General features: G+C 48.8%; 1 protein-coding gene across 2 annotated transcripts in view; it reads right to left on the reverse strand.

The window, feature by feature from the left end:
• The window catches only part of GPSM1 (G protein signaling modulator 1), an 82,333-nt gene extending 70,388 nt beyond the window's left edge, over nucleotides 1-11,945 (reverse strand). The window contains exon 1 of one of the 2 annotated variants that reach the window (XM_074845938.1): nucleotides 11,801-11,945. In XM_074845938.1, the coding sequence (XP_074702039.1) occupies nucleotides 11,801-11,859 (59 nt within the window). In that variant the 5' untranslated portion in view covers nucleotides 11,860-11,945. Of the gene's footprint in view, nucleotides 1-2,766; nucleotides 2,797-11,800 lie in introns of those variants that run through there. The other variant, XM_074845939.1, reaches the window with a different exon arrangement.
• Between the last annotated feature and the right edge of the window lie 272 nt (nucleotides 11,946-12,217).

Consider the following 12,217-nt stretch of genomic DNA (forward strand, 5'->3'; position numbering starts at 1 on the left):
TTCCTAAGGCTGCTGTTAGCACAGCCACCCTGGCTCTGGGCAGGTGAGGTCTGCCTTCTGCACATGGGCCTGGAGCTTCACTGAGCACAGCTGGAGGCTGCCCCTGCTTTAGCAAACCTGAAAGGACTCCCTGAAATCACCCTCACCCAGGGTCCTTGAGAAAGGGAGACTTCCACCACAGAAGAAGGGCAGGGCACACAACAGTGTTCTCTGCTCACTCCTCACCCTTGTGTCACTGTGTATTGGGCTTTAAAACAGGGACAAGGAGTCCTGGATGCTGGGGCCAGGACCAGTCTGGTCAGAGAGAGCACAGAGTAACAGAGGACACCCGCTCGCTGGTGACCCAACACACTCATCAGCCGCGTGGCAAGACAGAGCCACCACAGGCAGCCCCAGCGTTCCTTCCCCCAGACATGTGGCCTGGCAGGACACCGCTGTCAGAGGTCGTTATCTCAGACACCCGTGCAGCTTTCACAGGCTTCCTCCTTTTTCCACTGCTGATGTCCCGCACCACTCTCTGCAAAATGCTCACTCAATGGCATGATGGATGACAGCTTTCTGCCCAAAATGCTAGTGCCAAAGAATGGCTTTATTGAAGGAAATGTACATTTTGTAGAGTGAGTTTTCATTTTCTTCCAGAACAGCAGAGGAAAAAGTGGGTATTTTCAACCATTTCATTGTTAACTCCTTCGGCACCTGAACATGTTGTCAAAACTCCCTCTTGAACACACTCTCCTCACAGAGCCTGTGGTATTTGCTGGCACACTGTTGTTTGCAGTCCCAGCAGTGCACATGAAAAGTGTGAATGCAGATAATGCGACAACCTCCCTTTCTCCAGGGCCTTTACCCAGGAAAGCACCAAACCACAGTCTTCAATCAACCAACTAGCTCATGCTTGCAGTTTCCTGGATTACAGCCCTGATAGAAGCAACTGATAGAAGAGCTGGCCAAGGGCCACAGCCTTAAAATTCTGGGCACATTGCAGTGAACTCGTATGTTTTATTATTTAGACCAGGAGCTCAGATGCTCAACTGAACTCAGTGGCCAAGAAATGCCATGAGGTACATGTGGAGTCTTAGGATTCCAGGACATTCATCTGCATTTATGTAAGTCCCTGTTCACTCACCATGAGATGTTGGCCCATGGTTTTCCCAAGCAGGCTACTCCTCATTGAAATCAGGAGGGCTTACTTGTCAGAAGGGAAACACACATTGCTTATGACACTAGATATTTTAATTTGTTTAGTCACTGATAGTTTATATTCCTGCCTTCATGCTGCAGAAAGCTTGGCCAGTGGACAAGTCAGATCTGATGGTCTCTGTGTTTTGCAGCAAGATACAATCCCCAATGCCATGGTTGGGGTGGAAATCTCAATACAAATCTTCACAGTTGCTAAAAAAGGGGCTGTTTTCAGATGCAGTACCAGCTGTGATATGGTAACTTTACAAGAGTGTAGCTGGAGTACCATAACAACAGGACCCTCCCTAAAGCACTGGCATTCACCGCCCATCCCAGAAGCTTCCTGCCCAATTGTAAGAATTGAAATGTGTGTTTTTCTCTCTCCATCTTTCACCACACCCCAAAGACAACCACCCCTCAAGTCAGGGCACCCAGAAACTCCACTCAGCTCTTGTGCTATTTAACTTGCAGGCGATTTTCCAAAGGAGATATGTCTCTGTGTTCTTCCCTCCCTTTTTAATTTAAACTGCTCTCTTCTCAAAACCTGAGAGACAGGTAACTATGTAGAGTCACAAGTGCCTGAGTACTCCTAACAACTCGGGGCTGTTCTCCTTTCTTCAAGCCCATACCTGGGTTTGGGCTCTTCACGATGACCAGACCCCACAGCCACCCAGGCTGCTCCTTTTCCTCTTGCGGGGCCTGTGGTTTGCAGTGTTCCCACCACATTCACGAGGCACAACTTGTAAATGGGCAGAGTCTGGTATTTAATTCACCAGCTGGTAACTTCCTTCTAAACAGCCTTGTGCTCCCTCCTATATTAAGCAGAACAGCAGAACCATTGTAATATCGTGCAATGCAAGCGCTGCCCTGGACCATTCAGTGAAAGACAAAGCCAAGGTCTTCAAGTCACAATTAACCTCACTGTGACATGGGTGAGGAAGTGCTGAAGGGAAGGAGTGGGAGTCAGGACATTCAGCTCCCAGCTTTGCCACTTACATTCTCTTTCACCCTGAAGACTGTACAATTTCTTACCCTTGAAAACAGCAACAATATTTCCCAGAAAGGTTGCAATAAAATACTGATGTTTACCAAGCAATCTGAAACCCTGGAACGGATATAACCCTACCAGGATCCACTCAGTCTGGCACAGTAGTGTGGGACACTAGGAAGTACTGTAATACAAACCATGAATAACAGTAATTAACAAATAGCCCCAGAGAGATGAATATTAATTGGTACTTTCCAGTTCTCCTCAGGCGTGAACTCCACAGATGGAGCGCACAAAGAAAACCTCAACTCTGCAGTGTGGATCACAGGAGAAACTCACCCCACAGCTAATTTGCACTCAAGCAGCTTCAAGCCAGAGCAGAAGAAATTGTAGCCATTCATACCAAAGTGCCCAGGGAGGTACCACCAGCCAAGCCCCTGCGTGCTGCACGGAGCAAAGGTTCAGAAAAGGCACCTGCTGGGATACCCACCACAGAGCAAATACAGCCCAGTGGTCTGCAAATCGCAGGGGCATCAAGAAAGTCATGGAAACAGATGATCAGGCAAAGTCATTTGATACAGCAAATCCCTTCATTCTACCTGTAAACGGGCACAGGTTTTTCTTAATCAGGACATGGAGAAACTCCACTGCACACACACGGAGAACTCGTCCATCCCGGCAGCACGCTGGAGCTTCCCCTTGGGAACTCAACACAACTATTCATTATTTGTGTGGCCACAAAACTTGCAAACCCCATGGCAAAGCTGGTCTCACTGTGCTGAGTCTGCTGCAATCCCGTAGCAGAAGTCATCCCTCCAGAGGCTGGACAGGGCAGGCAAGCACAAGTGAGGCTGCAAATCAAATAACGTGCCCCAGGTCTCATCATGGATCAGCAGCCGGACTCGTGTCCACAGCAAACTGCAGAGTGTCCAGGAAAGGGGCTCAGAGGGGCGATTCTTTGCTTGTGCCTGAGCCAGCTCTGTCTGCTCCCTGGCAGCCAGAGCGTGGGAGGGAAATGGAGCTGGATCCCCAGGGCAGGAAAGGAGCTCTGTCACACAGCACGTGTTCAAAGCCGCTTCCCAGGAACATCACACAGCCGTTATTTTCTGCAGCTCAGAGCAAACTGCATACATCAACTGACAGCACTAAGTTTTATCCATACATTTTTCAAAGCAGCTTCCAAGACAAAACATCTGCTCTCAGGTGGAGCCAGGGCACAGCGTGAAATGGCTTCTACACTAAGTTATGTTATACTAATAACGTAGGTGTTTTCCCCCTTTTAAATTCATTTTCTTAATCTTTCTCCTGCAGCATCTGAAGGAAACCTGCATTAGCCCCAAACTCCCAGAGAAGAGCCTCTCTGGCTGCTCCAGAGGGTATAAATGCAAAGGGTAACAGAAAAGCATGAGGGGAGACAAGACAATCCAACATTCTCCATTCAAAATTCCTTCAGGTTTAGCAGCTGCACAGAGCTACTGACTCACAGCAGCAGATGAAGCTTCTTTAGATACATCATTTCTAATCTCAGAATCAGAAAGGAAAGGCCTGTGGTTACAGTGCCTGACTTCCTTGGGCAAAATCCTCTTGCCAAAAGAAAACTGGGAATAGTGGAAGATTAAGCTGTTTATTTCTACCCTGAAGGTAGTGATCAGACAGTAGCATTGCCTTCCAAGTAATTCATTCAGGGTCTGTGTTGCTGCCCCAATGTCTAGGGCCTTGCAGAGGGGTCTTTTTATTGCTTCCACTGAAATAAGGAAGAGCAGTCAGATACCAATGAGATCCTTCAGCACATACTTGCTTCCCCCTTTCCCAGGCTTCCATGGGCCAGGGATCTGTCAGGCCCTTGCAGGATGAGGCCATTACACTGGTTTGGGGTTTGGCTGCCAACGTTGAGGGCTCTCAGCCCAATCCCTCAGATTCAGTTCTAAAAAGAGCCTGTATTTACTCCACTCATGGTGGGAGCGGAGGCCATGGCTATTGCCCTTACTAGCCCTGTCATTTTGTCCCAGGAGAAGTTAGTTAAGTCAGTTAAGTACAGGGTTGTGCTGCAAATTGCTCATTTAATATTGCCCTTGAAACTGCGCTGTAATGATAAATTTTCACTTCCTTCCCCAGGTAGTTGCATAACATTGCTGGGCATTGTTTAGAGAGCTGCTGCGCTCCAAGCCAGAGGCAGCTGCTGTCCCTTTCCCCTTCTCCTCACCAAGCACTGCAGGACTGTTACCTTTCTGGTTGTGGGGTTTGGTGTTTTGGTTTGGGGTTGTTGGTTTGTTGTTTTTTTGTTTTTTTTTTCCACACTCTATCAGCTTACAATATTAAACAACAGACAGATGTGACTCAATACAAGTAGCCTTCCAACAAAATTATTCCTACTTTCTTCAGCTTTCAGTTGGGAAAAAACATATCCCATTTATACCAGTTAAATCTAAGCCAGTCAGAAAGTCAGATCTGTCAAATAACATTTAATTAGAAGTATCTTTAGGGAGGGAGCAGCTCAGTCAATGGAAAGCTTTCCCACTGACAATATAAATAGCCCAGGCCCAGAATACAACAGCCCCACTTTGTGGTCAGGCTACACAGCCTGCATGCCCAGAGATAGGAGGAATTTTTGTTTCATGGCTTCAGTTGGCATGGGTTTTTTTATAACAGGGATGCAGCTTTGAATTCTGGAAGCTGGTCTGGCTGATCAAAGCAATACACGGAGCAGGACTGGAAGGGGAGGAAACTAGGTATACTTGAACAGCAATTTGGAGATAAAATTGTTCTTAAAGCAGAACAGCATCAAGAGTTAAATAAGATGCATCCTTTCACTTCAAGAAACTTGCTGCTGGTGGCTTCTTGCAGTGTAAGACCTCACAAGAGTTCAAACCTGTTCTTCAAGCAAGGCTGAATGCAAGCTTGGCTATCACCTAAAGTGCAAAAATACGAGACAACATAAAAGCAACCACACCAGCACAAAAAATACTGTTTATATTCTCTGGTGACAGAAGACCTGATCTGTTGGAGAGTAACACGAGAACACGGGGAGATGAGCTTGAGACATACCAGTATTTGCTCTAGGGAGAGGCACATGGTTATGGTGCAGTAACAAAGTTGTGCCCTGGGGACACATTAAAACAGGATGGATGCAGGAAGCCATAGGACAAGCTAGGAAGTCACCGGTTGTGCAGGTGATCCAGGACACAAGCCAGGGTCACCCCAGATCCACCTCAGGGCAGGATGAGGAGGACTGGGCAGGTGGCAACAGGGTGGTCCTGCAGAGCAGCCAGAGAAAGTCTGCTCTGCCCCAGGACTGCCATCTCCCCACTGCCTTTCCTCTGGCCTCACTCAAGCTTCAAGCATACCTCCAGTTGAAAGCACCATCCCAAGCACAGCGGCCAGCTCAGCACAGGGAACCAGAAACAGGAACATCACCCCTCAGGGCAGTTCAACCTTCAGGGCTGGAGACCTCTCGCTCCAAGGGAAGCATATACACACACACTACTGGTTTGAGTCTAGGCAGGATCTTCCATCCTGTTTGGCTTCATTTAAAAAGCAAAGTCATTCTATTAGCCTCAGTCCATAAAAAAAAAAAATATCCCTTCCTATCTGTACAACGTACTGCAGATGTTTTCCTCCAAGCCTGCAGGCCTCGATCAGTGGGGAAAGAAACTGATTCTCCAGCTTTTTACCAACATATCCAATTTTAAGCCTTCCTGCTGCTGGCCAAGATTTTGCTCATCCTTAAGACACACACTAAGGCAAGGCTTTCCCCTGTGGTTTATGTAATGTCTCAGGAATAAATCTGATGTCTGGGACACTCTCATCACTGAACTGGAGGAGAATGCCAACTGAGCTATGCAGCCCCCTCCCATCTCCTTTGCCCAGGTATTTCTAGTCACCAGAGCAGTCATGGTTCATCTGCATTCGGCTGAAGAGAGGAATGGCCACAAAGGAATTTTAAAATCACTCTTCTACAAGAAAACAATTTCTGATCCTTCACAAAGAGTGTTCATCCTTTGGTATAATAGGCACTGCTCCCCTAACTTCAAAAATAAAAGGCAGCAGATCCCTAATTAGTTACATCTAGCAGGAAAACAGAAATTAATTACACGCAAGATTTTCATGTGACATAAGCAAGTCATTCTGCAGACACCAGCCAAAGCTCTGACAAGACCTGTATCCAGGAGCCAGAATGCGACCCACCACCCATGGAGGCAAGTAAATCACAACAACTGGTCACCACAGTCCAACCATGATCCGGTGGCAAGAGGTCCTTGCTACCACCACAAACCCCAAGGACTTTCTCTGTCCGTCACAGTGCCCCAGCAAGCCCCCACTGATCTTCTGGTTATAGGAACCCTTTCCAGACAATGTCTTTTCTCCCTTGTTAGCCATGAGCTCTTTCAGATACTTTCCCAGGAGGGATGCACCCAATGACTAATGCAACAACGAGCAAAAGGCACCTCAGGAGCTTCTCGTGGAGCCCTGGGTAGCTCCAGGCTCACTCATGCTTCACAGCCATCATCCCAGGCTGGAAGGGTCAAAGGCTGCCTCGCTTCCAGACCCAGCTCTCCATTCAGTTAGGCCCTGGGGCGACCAAATAGAGCGTTAATGTTCATCTCAGAAGGAACTGGCTTCAAGGGGTGCCCTCAGGCCACACACGAGTCACACAGACTTCTCTGACTTCAGTTGACACAGTAGCAAACACCATATAATCCACAAACATGTGGCCAATTAACAAAGTTCTCTTTCTAGTCTCTAGGCACAAAAGCCTCATACAATGTGAAGTATTTTGGAATAAAAAAAAATCCAGAGGGACAGCTCTCACCCCAGGAGCAGTAGCCACAACAAGCAGGAGGTCTGGCACAACTTGAGTCAGCGAAGCGCAAGTCAGCACAGGGAAAAAGCAGCGTATCATCTCAACTTGATTTACGTGCGCACGTTCAAGTCAAATTAACGCCCTGAAGATGACAATTGTTTGTATTGCAGCAGCACCTAGAGGTCAGAAGTAAGATGAAGATCACACTGTGCTAGGCACTGCACAGGTACAAGGCACATGCCCTACCCAGTTAACATCAGAGACCAAAGGAAGAAGGGAAAGGGAGTTTCTCTCCCTGCATCCCACCAGGTGAAATGCAGAAGAATCAAAAAGGATGCCCAAGGTCCTGGGGAAACCTGCAGCAAAGCCAGACACCGATTCCCAGTCCAAGGTCTGAGAGCAAGGGTCCCCCCTCCTGCTGCGGTGGAGACTAAATGTTCTGCTTGGCTCTGCTTTGGGATGACCACATTACTCGCAAATGCTGGAACTACAAGTGAGTTGTTCAAAATGTCCCAAAACAGATGTCAACAAAACCAATGCTGCATGCTAAGCTATCATAATTTTTTGCTCAGGCCACCTATTATGCAGCACAGCTATTTCAGAAATGTTTGTCCCGTTTTTCACATCCTTCTGCCTAACGGAGACTGACTGCGTAGGCCTAGAAAAGAAAAATTGTAATCTTTTAGAAACCTCTAAAACAGCATTCTTAACTGTAATAATTGAGCAATTTCATGTTTGATCTAGGGAGTAAAGAGAGACAAAAAAGGGTCATTCCCAGCTTTCTGGCAGTGCAGAACACCACATTTTCACTATGATGCCAACTACCCCCACTTCACAAACCCGCCCATCCAGGACAGACCACCTTCAGTCACAGCACTCACGACACTGTCGTTCTCAGCAGGAAAGTCCTTGCCTGGAGACAAGAAGAGAACAACTGTGGCAATTTGGAACATCGGAATAGGGAGACAGGGGAAATCTGCCAGGAGGTCAAAGACACAACCAGCAGGTAAAATAGCCTGCAAGCTCAAAGAGGTTAAAATCACGTCAAGGTATTTTCTATGTAGGTCCTGCTTACATAACAGATGTCATCTGCACCAACTCCAAGTGCTTTGATAAGGCAAAGATGTACAAGTAGTCACTTCCCATCCATCCATCAAGAGCTACCCTTGGCACCCGCAGCCCAGCCAGGCCCACCAGCTCCTTGCTCCCTCTGCCACCCGCTCAGGCACAGGCACGGCCAGAGCAACAGCGGAGCAGCCTCAGGAGGTGCGTTCCCTTCTGAACACTCCCACCTCCTCAGCTATTCCCAGGGACTGCAATAGCTGCTACCACAGTAGTTCAGAGGTATCTTCAGCAAGCTCAAAGGGATCCCTTCACCCGAGCCCCTTCCCAGTCCCACAGAACAAGCTTATCACACTCTTCGTCTGCCATTCTCCTGTGAGCCAGCAACTCTCCAGCTCTCAGGCTCAGAAGATTTGCAGCAAGGCACAAAGCTCCTTGTCACCACACTGCTGCTCAAATCCAGCCCAAGTTAATACCGAGCCAGTAGCTGTCACGAGAAGGCTTATTCACTTGAGTATGCAGTAAAATTCCCAACAAACACCAAAACTAGCACTGCTGGGGTGGTGCTAATTTTGACCTCTGAGGTGGATACAAAATATTTACCTTCTTTCTAAGAGGTGGTATTTAATTGTATCTTAAAATAAAGCAATATTTAACTTTTTTTTGTTTTCCTTTTGAATGAACAAAAGGCAACACTGCTTTTAGCATTATATAAAGTCCAGGCTTAAAGTTTTAAAAGTTTACAAGTACTAGCAGTTGGAAAATAATCAGATATTTCATGGTGGTGTGATCCCTTGGATATGTGCAAAATGAACATGAACCATTCCAGAGGAAGGTCCACCCCAACAATGGACTTTCTTCCCAATTTGCTTTGCAAACACTGGTTTATTCTGCCTTAACCCACATGCTGAGTTACACCCTCTCTCCCTGCCTTCCTTGTCAGAAGGCCAACAATTCTTACATCTCAGTTTTCCCATCAGAAGAGGAGAAAGTTGCCTTCTCTAGGAAGATCCGTAGTGCTCAGAGCACACTCTAATTGCCCAATGCGCATTCAGGTCAGGTACCCACTGTAGTGACATTAATGAGCGAGATGGAGACTGTTTATGACACAATCAAGAGAAGTTAGTAAACATTACAAAAGCCAACAGCTCTATTGAAAACATGTAGCACTGCAAGAGAACAAGGGAAGGGAAAGGGAGGCCCAGGAGGGAGGAACACCACATACTTTTAGCTGAGTTTTCATGTCAGATTTATACATTTCTGGTCTGACTGCAGCATTATCTAATATGTGTGATCAATAATGTCTCTGTGATGTCAACGCCGATGGTTTCCCCAGAACATGCCCATGCCTCACTCCCAGACTCAGAAATCTCCAGCGTGGCCTTTTAAAAGCAAAGGGCCAAATCCAGTGGAGCTCTCTGGACAGTGGCAGACTTGTCCCCAGCATGAGCTTGACGCACACACTCTCAGGAACCATGGTCCAGGGGAATCATTTGGTGGGCTTGGTGCTTCCTACATGTTCAAGGTCAGGCAGCCAGCGCAAAAAGGTGAGACCCTACCTGCAGCAGCAGGGAAGAGAAGGGCACCTGCTGCAAGCAGGTATTTCACAGCTCCAATTCTGTCTACAAAAAGTCCTCAGAGGTTACACACAGCTGAATTGGATGCACTTAAATTAGTACCAGATCAAAACCCCATGGAAGGAAGGTAAAGCATTAACTCAGGCCCACATAATACTTGCTCAACTCAAGTCTGCGAAGCACTTTCACAGAGCTTGAGGTTTCCAACAAGCCCCACCAGAGATACTATGTTCAATACCAGGAGCTGGCCGCCATGGACACGCCAGCCCTGTAGAGAGTCATGACTGCTCAACTGCTTCCAAAGCCCTGTACTTCCAGCAAGTCTCCCTCGAGACTAACAGTCTGCTGTGGCAACAGCAATGAAATAAATGGCATCAGAAAGGTTAGCGAGAGCGGATATAAAGAGCTGCACAGGACCCCTTTTGCAAAAATGCACAGGGTATACTACTGCTGTAGCAGAGACACTCCCGACTTTGGTCTCTGTAAATAGAAGAGTTTGGCCCAGTCAGCACAGGGCTCGTCTGCTGCGAGCACAACAACAGAACAGATGCCTTTGTTTAGGATGGGCTGAATTTAGGGAAATACCAAGGGATGTAGTAAAATGAACAAACACTTTCATTTCTTTGTGGCACACTTCCTTCCACCCCATCCCTCCCCCAGCCCACCAGAGAAGGGGTCTGGCACTCCCTGCCTGCACAGGCACCTTCTGCAGTTCTTATACCCGAGTTAGTGCTCCCAAAACACACTGAGAAAGACTTTGATATGAATCATTAAGGCTTTACCACCCAAACAGGCCCCCGAGGTTCCACCTGTCACCCCAGATATGCCTCCTGGATGGAGTTTAGAGTCATTTACTTCAAGCTAGAAGTTTCTACACTTTGAAACAAGTGAAGTTAAGGAAGAAACTCTAAGTTACAACTCCAGTTAGCAATGCAATAAAGACAGAGAGGCTCCATCGATGTGTACTTTAAAGGTCAGCAGAGCAAGCCTGAAGAGCACTACAGGGAATTTTAACACCACGTGTCCTACCAGAGCCACCCAGACTAAGCCACAGGAGAGGTGCTTCCCATTTCTCTTCTCTCTTCACTAAACAGCTGGCAGCAGAGTTTACTGTGCTGGGCAGGCACACGTCTGTGGTATGCAGCCCCCCACTAAGATTTCCTTCACAAAAACGACCAAAGTCTATTCCCCAAAAAGTTTTCAAGAAAAACAAAAGAGAAAGAACGAAAAAGATCCATTCTGATTAAAAGCCAGTGTGTCTCTGCAGCTGCAGCTCCACCAGGGTAGGCAGACCAATGGTTTTAACTCTCCATTCTCTTTTCATTTTCCCAAGAGTTGCTATACAGCACAACAAAACCAAGAAACACTTGCTGTCCTAATGAACCAATACTCATTAAACCAGACAACCCACTAGCTTCTAATTATTGCAAAGCATGCAAAGAGAATTGATGAAAAGCTACTATACTGCATATACTTCAAGCATTTTAGGTTTTTTTCCCCTCTAGTCCAGCTACTGCATTACCTCCACTTCTGTTAAGAGGAGAAATAAAACACAATGAGGATGAATAGCATAAAGAACGTTCTAAGCAACACTGTAAGGCCTCAAATTGACTCCAGTTTAGACTTTTTTATTTTTAATCTAAACGAAAAGAATGGGCGAGATCTGGTATTTCCATGAACGCCAGCCAGCCTGAAGCTATTTTTTTCCAGCCTTGTGTGAATTTCTGTAGCGCCCAATTTTAAAGCTGAGACTTAAAGTCTCTGCAGTGCGATCAAGAGCCTCCCATGCAAACGCCCAGCACAGACCAGGTTTCAGCGTCAGCCTCCTTAACAGAAGGAGCTGCTCGCTCCGGGCTAGTGCCAAGGAAAACCCCACTTTCCCTCTCAGCAACCTCAGCCCCCCCCACCCTATACGCGAAGCAAGAGCTGCCCCATGGAGGAAACACCACGTCCTTCCCCTCCGCCTTCTCTCACTCTACTCTCGCTGGGTCCCCAGGCGGGAAACAGCTTCTGACTTCCCAGGGATGGGCGCTCCCTCCCCTCCCCGGAACCCCCGCGGCCGCCAGCCCCCCTCCACCCCCCGCCCCGCTCCCTCCCGCCGCGGCTCTGCGGGGCGCGGAGCTCCGGGGCCGGCCGGGAGGGTCCGGAACCGGCCGGGCTCCCCCCGCGCCTCCTCCCTCCAACCCCGCTCACCTCGAGTAGAGCCGGCGGGCGGCGGAGCCCGGGCTGTCCCCACCGGGCAGGCACGCCATGGGCACCGGCCCCGCCGAGCCGCCCGCCGCGGCGGAGGCAGGCGCGGCTGCAGCCCGGCACCGGGCAGCGGAGTATGGCAGCGGCGGGAAGTGATGCACCGAGCAAAGAAACTCGCGGGCAGGCCCCTCCTCCGGCTGATGTCAGCCCCGCGGCGGGCAGCGGCCCTTCCTCCTCCTCCTCCCGGCCCGCCGTGCTCGGCGCTGCCGCCCGCCCCGGGGCTGCGGCTCCCACCGTGGGACGGGGGCGGAGAGCGGGGCTGAGCCCCCAGGCAGGGCACCCCTTTCCCGGGCACTGCGCGGGGGAGCACCGCGGCAGCCCTGGCAGGAGGGTGGGCAGCAGGTCACGCTTGTCCCCTGT

Source organism: Strix aluco, chromosome 20 (assembly GCF_031877795.1).
Source record: "Strix aluco isolate bStrAlu1 chromosome 20, bStrAlu1.hap1, whole genome shotgun sequence".
Lineage (NCBI taxonomy): Eukaryota > Metazoa > Chordata > Aves > Strigiformes > Strigidae > Strix > Strix aluco.